The sequence below is a fragment of the Siphateles boraxobius genome, unplaced genomic scaffold (assembly GCF_051911475.1).
Source record: "Siphateles boraxobius isolate OS27281-9 unplaced genomic scaffold, OSU_SipBor_1 19, whole genome shotgun sequence".
Lineage (NCBI taxonomy): Eukaryota > Metazoa > Chordata > Actinopteri > Cypriniformes > Leuciscidae > Siphateles > Siphateles boraxobius.
Genome location: NW_027508799.1, coordinates 2,692,872 through 2,711,252, shown reverse-complemented (window position 1 = coordinate 2,711,252; position 18,381 = coordinate 2,692,872). Strand labels below are relative to the sequence as shown.

Below are 18,381 nucleotides of genomic sequence, written 5' to 3'. Positions count from 1 at the left end.
ACCTGATCTTGATTAACCCACTATTATAGACAACGACAATCTGGCTACACTAATAACACAATCATTTGTACTTTTCACACGTTTATCGAATACAGTAAGTAATCATTCACACTTCAGGGTGGAGAAAGTAAGTGAACCCTTGAATTTATTACTTTTTGTAGATCCTTGTTTAGCACCATTTTTGGGCCATCCATCAAAATCCATTAATCCTCACATAAACCCATAATAAATGTCATATTTACTTGTGCCCTTCCTGTCTAACAGGTAGTACATATACAGAAATGTAATAAAGTTATCAAACAGTCTGCGTTGCATAAATTATATATAGACTAATCCTTATTAAAGCTACAAAAGTTCTTTAGTCAAGAGCAGTAAGTAATTTTCTGTGTTCCCCTTGTTCTTTGATTAACTTTACTGACACAAAGCTTTATTGTCTGCTTGCCCTTTAACCCTCTGGGGACCAAGGTGTTTTTGGGGCCCTTGGGATGTTTTGACATGCACTGACATTTGTGCTTTTTTTTAGTTATTTATAAACATGTTAATGGCAAAGGTGTAAATTCACTCTATATGGCACAAACAGGGCTACCATAATATGTTAGCAACATGTATGTACATGTTTGTATTTTTTAATGTTTATGCGTGGTTATTGGAAAAAAATTAAAATGAAAGTTGCTGAAATAAGACCACAAAACGCATACTAAATATGTGTCCACAAGACCTTTGACTAATGGATGTTGTCGCTTCGAGTTCTGGCTTCAAAATGATGTGAAAATCATCCTGCCTAATCGTCCACATAAAACAAAACATTAATTTATACTTTGTATGACAGTTTTTTTTGTCAGAAGAGGTTTATGGGTGGGAGTGGTAATGGCCTATCAATATTAATGAGATTCAGACCAGGGGTGTGACAGACACTTCTCCAATGGCTAATGGCCCATCAAGTGAGGCAGCCTGAACAAATAATGAGAGGAGATTCAAAGGTTTTGTTTTTCAATCTGTTTTATTGTAATTCCTCTATGTGGAGAAACTAAATGTTCTAAATTTAGTTAAGAAGTACTTCTTCTTAAGAACATTAAGAAGTACTTCTTAATGTTACTCAGAAAACAGGTCACAGGTTTAATTCGTTTGAAGTACTTGTGCTAAATGTTACGCTCTTAGATGCAAGAAACAAATCCATATTATCTCTAGCCTTGGCTACCCTATATAGACCTCCAGGGCCCTATGCTGATTTCCTAAAAGAGTTTGCATACTTTCTCTCAGATCTATTGGTCAATGTCGATAAAGCAATAATTGTTGGAGACTTTAACATACACGTAGATAATACAAATGATGCGTTAGGGACTGCGTTTACAGATTTATTAAACTCCTTTGGGGTCACGCAAAACGTCAGCGGTCCCACTCATCGTCTAAATCATACACTAGATTTAATTATATCATATGGAACCAATCCAACTGATATAAATATTATACCGCAAAGTGATGATCTCACTGATCATTACATGGTAACTTGTATAATACGTACTGCTGAAATTTGTCACGTTGCGCAACGTTATCGACCAGGCAGAACAATCCTTCCAACCACTATAGATAGATTCTCAAATAGCTTACCTGATCTATCTCAGCTGCGCAGTGCACCCAAACAAACAGATGAACTAGAGGAAATGACTAGCAGTTTGAGCACCATGTTCTCTAGTACACTAGATATTGTTGCACCAATTAGATTAAAAAAGGTAAGAGAGAAAACTAAAGCACCATGGTACAACAGTGCTACGCATGCAATCAAGAGAGAAACTCGTAACTTAGAGCGTAAATGGAAACAAACTAATTTAGAGGTCTTTAGAATCGCGTGGAAAGACAGTATGTCACGTTATAAAAAGGCTCTAAAAGCAGCAAGGGCTGAGCATCTCCGCAAACTAATAGAAAATAACCAAAATAATCCAAGGTTTTTATTCAACACCGTGGCTAGACTAACAAATAAACAAACATCACCAGAGCAAAATATTCCATTACAATATAGTAGTAATGATTTTATGAATTACTTCAATGAGAAAATAGAAAGCATCCGAAACACAATTGTAAATATACAATCCTCTATGATGTCTTATGATTCAGCCTCAATTATGGCCCCTCTAGAACAACTACACCGATTTACAACTATAGGACAGGAAGAGCTAAATAAACTTATCATTGCATCGAAACCAACAACATGTTTATTAGATCCAATACCCACTAAACTACTGAAAGAAGTGTTACCTGTAGTCGAAGAGCCTCTTCTTAATATTATTAACTCGTCTTTATTTTTAGGTCATGTTCCAAAAATATTCAAGCTGGCAGTAATAAAACCTCTCATTAAGAAACCGCAATTAGATCCAAATAACTTAGCAAATTACAGACCCATCTCAAATCTTCCATTTATGTCTAAAATACTAGAAAAAATTGTGTCCGCTCAATTGTGCTCTTTCTTACAAGAAAATGATATCTATGAAAAATTCCAGTCGGGATTCAGACCGCATCATAGCACAGAAACTGCGCTAGTTAAAATTACAAATGATTTACTTTTAGCTTCTGACCAAGGCTGTATCTCAATACTAGTTCTACTCGATCTAAGCGCTGCGTTCGACACTATCGATCATAAAATACTCCTGGATCGACTACAAAACTACACTGGTGTTCAGGGACAGGCATTAAGCTGGTTTAGATCTTACTTATCAGACCGTTACCATTTTGTCTGTCTAAATGGGGAAAAATCAAAGATAACGTCAGTAGACTATGGAGTGCCGCAAGGATCGGTGTTAGGCCCTCTGCTATTCTCAATATATATGCTGCCACTTGGTAATATTATAAGAAAACATGGAATTAATTTCCACTGTTATGCTGATGACACTCAATTATATATCTCATCACGACCAGATGAAAACACTAACTTATCTAAATTGACAGAGTGTCTAAATGATATAAAATGCTGGATGACGTGTAATTTCCTGCTATTAAATTCAGATAAAACGGAGGTACTACTTATTGGTCCAAAAAACTACCCACAAAATCCCTTACAATACAACTTTAATTTAGAAGGATGTCCTGTTACTTTGTCCACTACAGTAAAAGACCTGGGTGTTATACTAGACCGCAACTTGACTTTCGAAAATCAAATTTCATATATTACAAGAACAGCCTTTTTCCACCTTAGAAACATTGCTAAGCTACGCAACATGCTATCTGTTTCTGATGCAGAAAAGTTAGTTCATACTTTCATGACCTCGAGACTAGATTACTGTAATGCTTTATTAGCTGGCTGTCCTACATCCTCAATTAACAAGCTACAGTTAGTGCAAAATGCAGCTGCTAGAGTTCTTACTAGATCAAGAAAATATGATCATATAACACCTATTTTATCATCTCTACACTGGTTACCTATTAAGTTACGTATCAATTACAAAGTATTCCTACTGACCTATAAAGCCCTAAATGGTTTAGCTCCTGTGTATTTAACAGACCTTCTATCGCCATACAATCCATCGCGCTCTTTAAGATCACTAAATTCGAGGCTTCTGGTCATTCCTAGGATATCTAAGTCCACTAAAGGAGGGAGGGCGTTCTCGCATTTAGCTCCTAAACTCTGGAATAGCCTTCCTGATATTGTACGAGCCTCAGACTCGCTGTCCCAGTTTAAAACTAGATTAAAGACGCATCTCTTTAACCAAGCATTCACTTAATGCTTAACCTTTGATACTGCTGAATCGGTTCGAATGCATTAACATTATGAACATCAGCTATGCTAATTATTTCCCATCTGCCTTTCTGCTGTTATCTCGGGACGCTAGTCCCGAGGTAAATAGCGTTCGTCAGCTCCAGTTTGTATCCAGCCTCTCACGGAGACTTCAGATGCCCCAACGCCTGTGAAGAGACGACTCGACGCCTGTGAAGAGACGACTCAAAGCCGGCGATATGTTATGCCATAAATTAATACTTGATTAACTAACTGTATTTTTCTATGTACATTTCCGAAATGCAATTTCTGTAAAGCTGCTTTGAGACAATGTGTATTGTGAAAAGCGCTATACAAATAAATTTGAATTGAATTGAAATTGAATTAAATTTGGTCAGCCTGAGCATTGGTGTTGTGGCACAGAGTTGACACTGCATTCTCAGAAAAAAACATTTTGAAGAGAATCTGTGGAGTGTGTGTCAGCAGAACTCAGCTGTGGTCCAAGTTCCCGGGCAGGCAGGAATCTCAGAGTCTGTGGAACCATATCAATGTCAGTTTCTGTTTTCCATGACAGAGTGGACTCCTTGTTGCTCGTCTGAATGTTTGTCTTGGCCCTTTTTTGCCACATTCCTATAAAAATAATCATATTAATAAAGGTTGATCAAAGTACTATCAGCATGTCAGGGCTATCAGGGCAATCAGCATGTTGATAAAACAAAAAATATATAAGCTCTTTTATATTAACATTACCAATCAATAATTGTAATATTGTGCATGCATAACACATTTTTTGCAAAGCCACGGTAGTAGGTAAAAAATAGTAGATAAATATGTACTTACTCTTCTTGATTTCCATTGCTGCATGTCCTGCAAGTTGCCGTGGAAGGCGAGAGTGAACAAGCTACATTCCTTTTTAAAAAAAGTTGAAAACTATTATTATCATATATTTTACAGAGTACTATTCCAGCACATGCATAACTGATGGACATTTAGCAATGCTGATAAAGCAACACAATATAAGCTCTTTAATATTAACATTACCAATCAATAAATGTTATATTGTGCATGCATAACAACACATTTTTTGCAAAGCCACACAGGCACATATACATTTGTATCATCACTAAGTATATAAACAAAATGTAACTAACATCTGTAAAATAGTAGGTTATTATGTACTTACTCTTTTTGATTTTTGTTGCTGCGTGTCCTCGTTGCAGTGGAAGGCGAGAGTGAACAAGCTCCTTTTAAAAAAAGTTAAAAACTATTATTATCATCATATATTTTACAGAGTACTATTCCAGCACATGCATAAATGATGGACATTTAGCAATGCTGATAACACAAAACATATGTAACATCATCAACCAATCTCCAAAAATAAATAATAAAGTCATACAGGCTCATATTGTATTAACACTAAGTATAAACAAAATTGAACTAACATCTGTAAAATTGTAGGTAAATATGTACTTACTCTTTCTGATTTCTGACTGTGTTGCTAAGCGCACTCCGAGTTGCAGGCGGAGGTAGTGATGAAGCTACATTCCTTTTAAAAAAGTTGAAGAATATTATTACATAAATATAACCAAAGTAGCATTAGTCTTTAACGAATAACTGTTGTAAATAATTTTAGACGCGTGCAATAAGCCTATATGCATGTTAATGGGCCATTACCGGAGAGGCACACCGCAAACTAAACACATTTGCGCAATTCATTAACTGGGTATATTTACACATTTCAGCACATTTACAAACATTTACAACTGATATTTGCGAGCATTATCGTTAATGATAATGAGGCAGCATTTAAACTAGTCAAAATATAATCTAAACACCTACTAGGCCGTCATCAGAGTAGTCACGCTCTTCTTCTGATGAAAATGTGGATTCTTCGTCGCTAGTATCCAGGGCGAGCTGAAGAGCTTCCACACCGGTGTATCGTGCCATCTTTCCAACGCGCAGGTGACTGATTGATGAAACTTGAAGCCTTTAATGCATTTGCTTGGGGGCGTTTACCTGTTTTGCATAGATGGCTTAACACATTATCTTGTTAATAGCGCGCTCCGTGAGTAGGCGTGAACGAATTAAAGTAAATGAGCTCGTAATCAGCTGGACTGGAATCGCTCTATTTTCATACAGATTACAGAAGCTGAGAATATTTGTTTTTAATATAAATTACTTCATTCAAAAGATGCGATCTCAAGCTTTATGCCCGTGGGTATGTTTGCCTGTTTGACTGAATTTCCGTGGAGTTACAGAAAATTTCCGAACGTGTTTCAAATTGGAGTTCGCTGACAGAGAGAGTGCAGAACTTGCATCATGTTAATTTTTCTTTATTTGGCAAAAAGCAAAACACTTTATTTTTATTGTGAGTAAACAGGATCGATTGATTTATAACATGAAAATATCGTGCAGCACTAATCCCCACAAACTTGTTTACGTTTATCATTATTTATGTTATGCAACAGTTTCTGAAATGGCAGGACTCAGGAGAACATGTACATTGATCAGCCACATTAAAACCGCTCACAGGTAAAGTGAATAACATTGATTATACTATAATTACAATGGGGTCAAGGGGTGGGATATATTAGGCAACAAGTGAACAGTCAGTTCTTGAAATTTATTTCACGTTTTAACACTAGCTTATAATCATATATAGTATAAAATGTTTATTTAGCATGCTGTCTTAGGAGAAGGCTCTGAGATCAGGATTTGGCCCAAACCCAGAGCACTCCTCCCCATTCCTCTCTGGGATAGGAATAATCAAGAGTGAGGAGTTGGAAAAACTTTTGTGGAACAGAGGTAAATTAGATCTATATACAAGTCTACTTAATAAAACAGAATTTCACAAGTCCACACCTAACATAATTGAATATAGTAGAAAATATGCATATTTTGTATGTTGTCCGAGGAGGCTGTTGAGCTTGATCTAAATTAAATTTCGATCGGATTGAAAGGAGTGGTTTATTCATTTTTCTTATCTGATCAAGAGGACATGTAAACACTTGATTGGATTGAAAACTGAAAAGACTGCGCATGTGCAATGACATACAAATAGCGCAATGATGTATGACACGCGGAACGACCTGTTCTTCCTGTTGAATAAAGTGTCAAATGAGATAAATGTCCCGTCATTCTAAAATTCTCCTTTCACCAAATCTGTCACAAATTAGATTACTCAGAGATAATTGAAGAGTGTGCAGCAGCCAAAATAAGAAAGCTCGTCTTTTAAAGGGGTGATGAACTGAGAAATCAAATTTTCCTTGAGCTTTTGACATACAGGAGGTCTTCAAACTATAAGAATATCCTGTAAGTTTCAGGACTGAAAACTTCCTTGTTAGTAGTTTTTATTGACACCAGGCTCAGCGAACGACAGGTTTTTCAAAGTGGGGATCTATGACGTCAAAGATGATAAAACCCCTACTCTGCAAAAGAAGATCAATGCCTACTTCAACACGGCCTGTTTAGCCCCGCCCACCGACTCGCGCATTACATAGGCCCAAGACGAGGTAATTTTGCTAAACTGGATCGAGCTACCAAGCAATAAACATTTACGAAATATTGTGCAGTACCTGGTTTTGGAAGAAGACAGTTGCTGCATAAGCTTCCTTCGGATTCCAATATTAGGAATGCATGGTTAAGCTTTATTAAATCAACAGAAAATCAGTCACAATTTCCAACACAGTCTCTGCAAACAGACTTTTACGACACGGTTCTGCCAGTAACGCCACAAACATGTAAGTAACCATGTTTATGTTAATGCCTGATCTGTGAGCAGTGATTTCTGATGTGTAATTATTCAAGTTCAGTATTATCTTTCTCTCAAAATCATTCAATACTTTTTATGCATCAGTGACTAAACGATCAACTTCACATCGTTTATCTTAAGATGAAATAATATTAAAACTGTGATTAAGTTATAGAAAGAAAGCGACCAAAGAACGCTCCCTTTCCAATCGCCCAAGCTGTCAGTCAATCAATCACACAGCGCGCAAATCTCGTAATGAAATCAATGACGCTGTTACACTGCACAATGAAGCTCTACCTGTATTTACGTCGTGTTTACATTGTATTTGGTGAAAAAGCATTCGTGAGTGTGCAAAAACTGCGTTGCAATAATGAGATCTCCAGACTGTATGTCATCTGCTCAGCTCATCACTGCAACCTTTCATGTGATGGAATAGATTTAAATATAATGCTTTAAACAATACATTTAAAGTTTTGTTAATCTTCTCGATAGCTGTAATAGTAAAAACGTAGCAGTTTCCGAGAGTTTCACATGTAATACTAGCTATTTTATATGCAAACATGTCAGTCAATCACAGCGGTGGGCATTTACACTGAAGTCTCACAGCAGACACGCCCCTTCAAACAGAGCGTTCAAACCAGAGGCTAAAATCAGGCCAGGAAAATGCCTTTTATTTCTTAATTTTGACAATGTTTGATGTAAAAATCATACTAACATTATAAGGGCACCCCAGGCAACATTATAAAATAATAAAATAATCCAGTTCACGACCCCTTTAAATGGTGACTCAATTGTATTAATTCATTACACCTGCCTTTTTTTCTCTTAAAAATTTGAACGAAGGGGGTGGAATATTCCTATTTTGCCCAGAGCACTGTATTGTCTTACCCTGGCCCTGTGTTATACCCCTTAATTGCAATAGTGTTCCCTGATGGCCTCTTTCAGCAGGATAATGCGTCATGTTTTTAAAATAGGGAAATTAGTTTGGCTGTAATGCACAGTCACTTGCAAAATAGTAAAAACAACATGAAAAGGATCGTAGTAAAATCATGAATCATGATTTTCCTGAAAAAATCGTAATATGATATTTGTGCCATATCGCCCACCCCCAGGGGCGGACTTCACCATTAGGCAAAGGTTGGCAATAGCCTTGGGCACCGAGCTACCTAGGGGCCCCCAAAATCCTGCATTAACTTATGGTTATTTATTTATTTATTTATTCTACTTGTCACAAATTATATATTTCTAAAACTCCATTCGATAAAATGGCATCACAATGCTTAAATCATTATTTTTGCAGACAGGAGGGGGCCCCCGACACTACATTAGACTATTTCATTATCTCACTTACTGTGTATCTACAAAAGTGTCAATTGATTGACAAGGCTGCGACAAGCCAAAAAAACTGAAGGAGACGAAGTGATTGACATACAGAGCGTACAGAGTAGATAGCAAAATGAAGCGAAACTACCCAAGTGTTCCTGAAAAAAGGAGGAGGCAGGAGGAAAGCAAAATATTTTTAGCAAATTTGCCGAAGGTAACAAACTATTTTGTGACGCCTGCTGCTGCTGACGCTAACGCGGCTACCACGAGTGTTAGCACTGCTTCTAGCGAGGAAGAACTACCCGTTGCTGCCGACAGTGCCACTGCCAGCCCAGGCTGCTCAAGCGATGTTGCTGTTACATGCAAGTCAACTTTACAAATGGATGAGGATCCTTCAATTGCAGGTAACAGAGTTCCGCGTTCACTTTCAGTGATGATGATGACATCTATGACGAAGAAGACAATACCGATGAATACTTAGTGAGTACTAGCAGTCATTCTGGCCAATGTTGTACACTTGAAGATGACCCAGCACTCTGGCCAAAACATCTCACTGACAAAAGGGCGCTGCTCAATAGTCCAGAGAGGCCTGTTCAGATCAAGGATAGAATTTAACCTAAAATTCAAGAGGGGGAAGCAAGCAACAGTTATTACCTGCGAATGAAGAAAATATAAAGAGGTCCTGGCTCGTGTAGAGTGAAAAAAAAACAACTGTTATGTGTTTTTGTTGCCTCCTGTTTGGTAACCCGAGAAAAGGCCACTCAGCTAAGTCGAGATGAGTTCAGTAACTTGAAAAATCTTTCAGCCCATTTGACAGCATGGGAGGTCTGCAGAACACATTACAAACATGGATACTTGGGGCAATCTTTCACAGAAAATACACTGAACAAAATTATAAACGCAAAGCTTGTTTTTCCCTCCATTTTTCATGAGCTGAACTCAAAGATCTAAGACTTTTTCCATGTACAAAAAGGCCTATTCCTCTGAAATATTGTTCACAAATCTGTCTAAATCTGTGTTAGTGAGCACGTCTCCTTTGCCGAGATAATCCATCCACCTCACAGGTGTGGCTTATCAAGATGCTGATTAGACAGCATGATTATTGCACAGGTGTGCCTTAGGGCCACAATAAAAGGCCACTCTAAAGGCTCATTCACACCAAGCACGATAACTACAAAGGTAACGATAAAGATAACTATATGCGTCCACACCAACGACCGATAAAGGCTGGTTTCTAAAGTACTTCTTCCTGCCTCTATGTATTAATGCTCATGGGTAGCCTAAATGGGTTCCATTCAGACCTTAAAGTCCCACTCCGATCATATTTTTTAGCTATTTTTAAACATTCCCAGTGGTCTTTAAATTATGATTATGCCATTTTTAGCCAAAATCACAAAACCTGTGCCGTTTTCTGGGACTTCGCTTCAGCAGAGCGGCAGTAGCTCATTAGAAATTCGCCTCTGCGTTGTGGGCGGAGCCGTTGGCACGGAGGCACGGGGACGACCCTCCCCCTCCCCGTTGCTGAGAGCTCTGTCTCTCCCGCTAGCTGACATCCCCAACCTGTCAATACCGGTGCAACAAAAATGGAGAACAATATTGGAGCTATCCAGCCGTACAGTTTTGAGCCAGATGCCAGCTCGGACGAGGAACAAGAGGACGTACATAGATCTAGTCGTCTACAAGTGGATGTATCAGAATGGTAACGTTATTGTTTTTGTAATCTCTTGAATTGACTATTTCAGGCCAATAACTCCTAATAACATGTTAGTAAATAAATATGTTTGTGGACATGCTCCAAACATTTAGTCAGATTAACCTTTTTGAAGTTTTCATAGCTATCACACAAAGAATAAATCATAGTGCTGCAGAATCAAGTTTAAATTTAAGTTTACTTATAGAGCACATTGAAAACCTAAGTCTAAAGTTTAAAGATCAATTGTGCATGTATTTATTATTCCCCCTCCCCTATCAGGTGTTCTTGTGGTAAATGCATTACTATGCCCATTGCTACTGAGAATATTTGCTGCTGGGAAATACCCAAGGTAGATTATATGATGCTATAAATTACTTATTTACAATTGTATTGATAATTATTTTGTCTCCAATATAGGCCACTGTCCACATAATTGATGCTGTCTGTATTTTTCCCCTGTAGGTTGTTGTCAAACTAAGGGCTCTACTGCAGCCTCATCCTACCTGCATGAGTCTTCACCCAGGATTAGAGCCAGTGTGCCTAGATGAATATGCACTTGAAAATGCCCTCAATATTTTCAGAGCCCTCCATGGCCCTATGCTAGTAAATGTTTATAATGCGTAAGTAAAATACTGTTAAACAGTTCGTGCACATCAAAAGATGCGTAGGAGAAATCACAAGATCCCACATTGTGTTGTCTCAAAAATGTCTGTATTTCGGATTTTAGTAGTACAAAATATTGAAACAAATAATGATTTACTAAAACATTAATCACATTTTATTTATATTATTATCAAAGTATAAATTTAAGTATATACAGTAGTTACAATCTTGCATTTTTTTCCCAGGCAGAGGAGGTATCTGGCCTACCGCCAGTTTGTCAGCTGGGTGTGGGGGTACTTGGGCCATGGCAATAGGATAGTGATCCCATCCTGTGTCATGGTCAGAATCCACCAGCAGTATCCAGACCCTGAGGGAAATTATGTTGGCTTCTTACACCACTAGATGATTGCCTTTTTTCAGATGAAGAATAAAAAAAAAAAAAAAGAAATAAAAAGATTTTGAAAAAAAATTGGACTTTACTATTCTCTGCATTTTCATTAAAATGCAGCGAAGCGAGATACAACCTGAAATCACAAATATATAAAATGGCCATTCCAAAAAAAAAAAAGAATAAATTCCAACCTGGATTCAACCAAGAATATAGGTGAGAGACAGGTGTGTGCTTTTCCAAATAACAAATAAATTGACTATTCTGTTTACCTGCATAGCATTCCCCTGTAGGAGAAGACAACATTTTTGAGGGCAAATCGCAGAATGACGCTGTGGAAACCCTCAATGGCCGATGTTTGGTGCCTTGGGCTGAGTTTTGCCACAACTTTTAAGAGGTATTTGTTTGACACAATCCTCTGCAGTTTAAACAAAGCCGTTGATGCTGCAATTAAAATAGTGATAGAATTAATATTAGAATATAATTTTTCCCTACACATATCCAATATCACTTTTAGGAAAGTTGTGCAATAGCACAAACAAGTTGGCAAATTATTGTTGATATGTATTATTTTTAGCAAACAAAAGCATGGATACCAGTACACTACATGATCTTGAGATTACATGCCTGATTTCAACCACTTTTTGGGGCGGCTTCCATCCAAGGCAGGGTGCAGACACTCAGGGAAGAGGACGTTGTCATGGCTGTGGATGTTCTGGACATGATTACTGAACGATGTCCACTTATTTACAGCTTCTTCACCCGATGAGGAAGAGATGGCACACCAGTACAGATGGTTTACCAGGCTCTGCTGCCATCTCTTTAACTCATCGCAGTCCTTCATCTTTGCCAGAGCCTCCACTTTCTTCGAAACACCTGAATGGCGAGAATGAGCAAATGGAAGTCTGTTACTTGGGACCGTGTATATCACAGTTCAAGAACCATGTGAATAACAATTTTTTTATATTTACTTCACCTTTGGCAACATGCCAAACATCATAAAAGTGCTCAATATCGTTCCTCTCAATTCTCAAAAACTTCTGGATTTGAGAGTGTCTGTCAGTGACAATTGATGCAACTTTCACAGCAGATTTTTCCAGGAAATCGAGACTCCTAATCAGGCCCTCTTTCTCCATTTTGGCACTGCCTCCACATTCGTTACTCTGTGGGGTTAGAGAAAACAATAGTGCACAAACACATGATTTTTTTTATATTTCACATCAACATTCTGTCATAGGTGAGATATTAAAATAAATGATTAATGCAGAAGGTCAAAATGTCATATTCACCATGTTACATTTATTTTCATAGATTTATTTCAAACTATATGAATTATTCAGGTTTTGCACATGAGCATAAATGAATAAAATCTAATTCAGAAATAAATTAAATGTTTTTATTGGGCTCCTAGACTTCTGGGGGAAATCAAACTTTACCATTTATATGTGAGCATGTAGTCCAAACGGCCTCAACCCTCAAAAAGTGTGAATGGGTGCTCAATCCTCAAGCAATTAAATGACAAAAAAAATGCACAAAAGTACAGGACAATATCCTGTACCTTTTGGACTAAGTGGACATGTGCCATAATCTCACCTGCACCAACTGGACATCAATAATTTTTCCCGTGTTGAGGTCCATCATTGAGTAAGAGCCATATTTTGCACAGTGTCCCGGGCTGTCGGCTCTCATGTCACCCCCAAGCTCGGCTCCCCCAGGCCTACTCTTTGTTTCCTGGATCAGGTCTGCTTGGGTCCGCTTCCACACAGCGAAAACACATGGCTCCATAAATGATGAGGCATGGAGGAAATATGTGCTCTCTACTATGTTGCAGACTTTGAGTGCAGACAGAACCTGTAACACAACCAAATCTTGATAAGTTGATTATGTTTTGAAATTAGACATTAGAAGTTACACACACATACTTCCATTAATGCTGTATTTTTTTATCCACTTCATGCTACATTTATGCACATTTATGTACTGTTACTTACTTTGCTGATCTGTCTAAATGACGTGCCAGTAAAGTGTACTGCAGCAGATAACTGCAGGTTGCCTGCTGGGGTGCTGCCGATGATCGGCTGACTTTTCCACTGCCTGGAGTAGTCACAGAAAGGACATTTCTGTCTGATTGACAAAAATGTTCCCCTGACATACTTCTCCAGCTCACATGTCCGCTGACAGATTGGACAGTCATGGAACAGAGCAAGGAGGCAATCTTCATATACAACATATTTTACAATATCTTGTATTGGTGTTGGAGGGCTGTGGGGTGGGTGGAGGATGAAATATATTATATTACTTCATCTATCTTTTCATAAAACGTAATACAGCAATTCAACTAAAAAGTAATTTAAAAAAGAATATTTAAAGAATTGTATTATAAAATAAAGGAATTCAAATCAGCAATATCAATCCATTTTCTGAGATCACAAAATGAGTAGATTGTGAATATTATTCGTATTTGTAGTTAGTGTGTAAACCAGGGAAAAAGTTTTTTTGAAAATATGTAAAAGATGCAGATTTTTGTATAATTGGCAGTGAGTGGTCACCTGACAATGGTTGAGTCACTCAAAGAAGACATGCTGGGGTGATATGTTGACTGATAACGGTCAACTGGTTCTTCCTCAGAATCATCCAGATCCTCTGTGTCATCCAGCAATGTCTCAAGGCGTCTCCTTTTCAAAGGTGGGGGCCTTGTCTTGTCCGGTGTTGAAGTAAAGCCTCCAAACTCTGCTTTAACCTCAGTATTGGTTCCAAAGGAACTGGTGGATGGATTGACTTGGATAGCTGTAATATGCCAATTTTAAATATGAACAGACATGTATTACTATGACTACTACATATAGTCCAGGGGTCAATACACATCCGGTGACACTATTTCATAATAATAAGTGACATTCACATATTCAATTTTAAGAAACGGTGCATACAAAGACATCACCAATATACTAAGACAACACCAATGAACACTAGCACAGATATTTTCACAGATATTTCATTCTAAAAATATTAAAGACAATAGAAATCATTAGATCATGTCATTACACAGATCAACACTAACCTTTACTTCGAATGGATTTGAGAGTATACTCTGACAGCTGGGTGGCCACAGTTGCCCTTCCACTGACAGCCGACATCTCTTGTCTGTGTGGCAGCCGCAGAAGTGACGTTACTCTTAAGAAACAGAGAAAACAGAACACAATAAATAACTTTACCATTAATCATACACTTTTCTCAGTAAAGTAGTAGTCAATATAGAAGCATTACAGTATTATATACACGTTAATTATTATTATCCGAAGTTAATCAAAGTTATCACCGATCATTATTTCACTCCAAGACGTGGCGGGAAAAAAAGCTCGACTTCGCCTCGATATTTCATCCCTCCTGGAGGAGGCTGGCTGCCCTCTCTCATTATGCAATGATGTAATTACTGACGGGATCAGTCGGTGTTCTCCAAACTTTAGTTTTGACGATTGATAGACGGTGAAAAGTGACTTATTTGTTACAGTATGTGTTCCAATTTCAGCGCCACTATCGGAGCTCTGTTCACAGTGACATGCAACGGCTTGTGTGTGTGTATCTGACCCTGCTGCTGAGTAAAATTAAACACAAAACACAACTTCAAAAAAGCCCCTGTGAAAAGCATTACATTACATTATAATCTACAACGCTTTAACACAGATGAAGTTAAGTTAACAGAGAGTTGCCACATTATGCAGCACTGGGGTTTTTGCCCGGTAGATAACGTTAGCTGATTTAATGAGTAAAAAGGCGTGATCGTTGAATTAGCTCCTGACAGAAAAGCGCCACTTTGGCCGCACTGTGCTAGCAAACAGGCGGGATCGTTGAACTAGCTCCCGACAGAAAAAAAAATAAACTTACCGGTAAAGACACAGGCTGTCCAGTTGATGGTGTCTTGATGGAAGGCACTGCATCCGGCTTCAAAAACAATTTATTGACGAAGCCCATTTTCTTCTCCTGCCAGTTGGTGAAACAGTCTTCTGTAAAGTGCTGACTGCAAACCGATTTGTGGTTTTTATCATTGCCGTGACCAAGGAACGTCAACCATCTATCTCTCACAGCAACATGTTTTGGTAAAGCATGAAAGCTAATACCACTATCTCTCCTCTTAGCATTGCAACCCGCTACCGCACATAGGTGTTGATCCGCCATCGTCTTCTCTACTCCTCAGAACCTGAGCGGGCGTGGCGGGGAGTATGAGCTTGTGGCCCCGCCCAGTGGAGTTACTACGTCACAACTCCAGTCTATTTCAAACGGCATTTTTGCGTCTGGAGGTGGCGCAAGATGGCGACCTGAACGGTTGTGTTGGTTCGAGCTCTGAGGCGCTTTTGAGGAGTCGTATCTTCTGGCCGAAATTGTAAAGCTTCATTACACGTCATGTAACTCTTTTAATGGAAGAATGCAATAATTAGACTTTATAAAAATTTCACCTGACTGTGACGCAGCCTATATTGACTGAGCACACTGCAAGACCACGTGCGAATTATCCATCATGCCAAAGAACAAGGACAGAAAGTTACTTTCTTCGCTTTTCGAAGCATCAGCTGGAGCTGATTCATCCCCAAATACTCCAACAGGTAGCCCTCTTTCAAAAAAAGCATGTCAGGAAGAAGACCTCAATGTATCTAATGCTGACATACTTCGTGCTGTCAATGCTCTTAATGAGCGCTTTTCGTCGGTGGAACAACAGATTGCCCAGAACTCGGTCGCTATAGTTAATCTTTCAAAGACGACTGATTTTGTGGCCGAGGAGATGAAATCTCTATCTGCAAGAGTCAAGACTAACGAGAACAAGGTATTGCAAATTGAGCAGGTGGTCCGGATGGTTCAAGGCAAGTGCGATCAGGCCGAGATCTACAGTAGGAGATGGAATTTGAGGCTAAATAATTTGAGAGAAACAGATGGAGAAAATATAAGAAGGAAAGTGCTTGAAATCCTAAAAATGCTGACTCCGGACGATGTAGATGACATCCCTTTTTCTGTCGACACAATCCACAGGATTGGACGTCTTGAATCTGGAAGTAACCGTCCTAGGCCGGTCATCATTCAGTTCGCGCTCAGATCCTACAGAGAGAAAGTCTGGAAAGCTGCACGGGACCATCCTGCTCTCAAGGAAAGAGGGGTTCGCCTGGCAGAGGACCTGACATTTGCTGAAAGACAACGGAGGAAGCTGCTATGGCCAAGGGTAAATGCGGCGAGAGAAGAGGGGAAAAGAGCCTACTTTCGTGGAGCAGATGCATTTATCGATGGAAAAAAACTGTCTGTTGACGACTTTCAAGATGAGTATTGACTGAGTTTTTAACTTCGCTGGGTAAACAGTCGAACTGAAATCTTGTGCTCTGTCTTCAGACCATTTGTGTTCGTCCAGGTGATGCGATTCCTTGAATTTTTGGAGTGGATCAATACCGACTGGTTTGTGAATTTTCGTTGTTTCAGGGTTCTTTGTTTGACATTGTTCTGACATCCAAATAAGATTATTCCATGTCTGATTTTGTTTTTAGTTGTTTAAAGGTTGTTTCTCTGAATGTTAGGGGTTTACGAGACTCCACTAAAAGGAAGTCTATGTTCATTTTTGTTAGGCGTACAAATGCAAATATAATTTTTTTACAAGAGACTCATTCGTGTGATTCTGACGTTAAATGGTGGCGTTCTCAGTGGGGCGAAGAAATTTTCTTTTGCCATGGTTCTCATCATTCGGCTGGTGTCGTTATTCTTCTAAATAAATTTAAAGGCAACGTATTGGAATCGGTTAGCTCCAAAGAAGGTAGATGGTTACTGGTAGTTGTTAAATTGGATAACACTTTATTTGTTTTAGGGAATTTTTATGGTCATAATTCTTCAGCTCAAGCCAAAAGTATTTCTACGGAGGTCATTCATTCTATATCAGTACTGATGGGGAAATATCAAGGTGCCTTTTTGATATTGGGTGGTGATTTTAACGATGCCCCAGATGATTTTTTAGATTGTTTCCCACCCCACACGTTTTCTAACGCGAAATTTAAATTTACTACTGCTTTAAGTGTCCATCTTTCCTTAGTGGATATTTGGAGATTCTTGAATTTTAACGAAAAATGTTATTCTTGGAGTAACTCCTCTAGGTCTTTACAATCAAGGATTGATTTATGGTTAATTAACCCAGGGTCTGTCCAATATGTCATGGATGTTACATACAGTCATGCACCTCTTTCGGATCATAAAATTGCTGTTTTGACACTTTCTGGAACTGAAGTTAAAAATAATGGTATACGAGGTTATTGGAAATTAAACAACAATTTGCTTAGTAATGAAGGGTTTGTATCCCAGGTTCGAGAAGTAGCTCAATACATTTTTGGAAATAAGCAAATGTCATATGTTAAGAAATGGGAATTGTTTAAGTTTAAAGTTAGGCAGTTGGCTGTTTATTTTAGTAAGCAAGTAAAAGAAAATAATTTGAATAAGGAAAAGGCACTTATGACAGAGTTAGACTTTCTTTTGAAAAAAGTCAATCTTACAGAAGATGAAAAAGTCAGATTGGAGACAATAAAAACACAAATTGATCAGATTTATATTAATATAGCAAAAGGTGCATTTATCCGTTCTAGAGCCAAATGGTTAGAAAAAGGGGAAAAGAATACAAGTTATTTTTTTTCACTAGAAAAACGAAATTATAAAAGACAAACGATCTCCTCTCTTAAAATCAATGATGTTATCACCTCAAATCCAAAATTGATTGCAAATTATGTGGAATCATTCTACTCTAAGTTATATGAATCTATATTTGAAAGTGATAAATGTTCTGACTTTTTTGAGTCAGTTAAACAATCTGTCACATCTGTTTCTAATCAATTTCGAGATCTTTGTGATGAAGAACTAAGGAAACAAGAGATGGTTACAGCTATTCGTTCAATGAA

At 38.2% G+C, this 18,381-nt stretch overlaps 2 protein-coding genes across 4 annotated transcripts; one reads left to right on the top strand and one right to left on the bottom strand.

Moving 5' to 3' along the window:
* The first annotated feature begins 10,353 nt into the window (after positions 1-10,353).
* Positions 10,354-11,516, top strand: LOC143741599 (P2X purinoceptor 7-like). 3 transcript variants are annotated; one of them, XM_077233872.1, is made up of 4 exons: positions 10,354-10,482; positions 10,756-10,825; positions 10,939-11,079; positions 11,325-11,516. In XM_077233872.1, exons 1-4 carry the CDS (start codon positions 10,367-10,369, stop codon positions 11,391-11,393), a joined length of 396 nt encoding a protein of 131 aa, XP_077089987.1. In that variant the 5' UTR covers positions 10,354-10,366; the 3' UTR covers positions 11,394-11,516. The 3 variants fall into 3 exon arrangements, with proteins under 3 accessions (XP_077089987.1, XP_077089985.1, XP_077089986.1); XM_077233870.1 differs by having other exon boundaries at positions 10,939-11,096; XM_077233871.1 differs by having other exon boundaries at positions 10,756-10,827; positions 10,944-11,096.
* Positions 11,517-12,086: 570 nt separating this feature from the next.
* On the bottom strand, positions 12,087-14,062 carry LOC143742375 (uncharacterized). The gene is made up of 5 exons (XM_077235237.1): positions 14,017-14,062; positions 13,459-13,729; positions 13,061-13,318; positions 12,444-12,630; positions 12,087-12,343 (listed from the first exon to the last, which is right to left on the bottom strand). Exons 1-5 carry the CDS (start codon positions 14,046-14,048, stop codon positions 12,087-12,089), a joined length of 1,005 nt encoding a protein of 334 aa, XP_077091352.1. The 5' UTR covers positions 14,049-14,062.
* Positions 14,063-18,381: the final 4,319 nt, after the last annotated feature.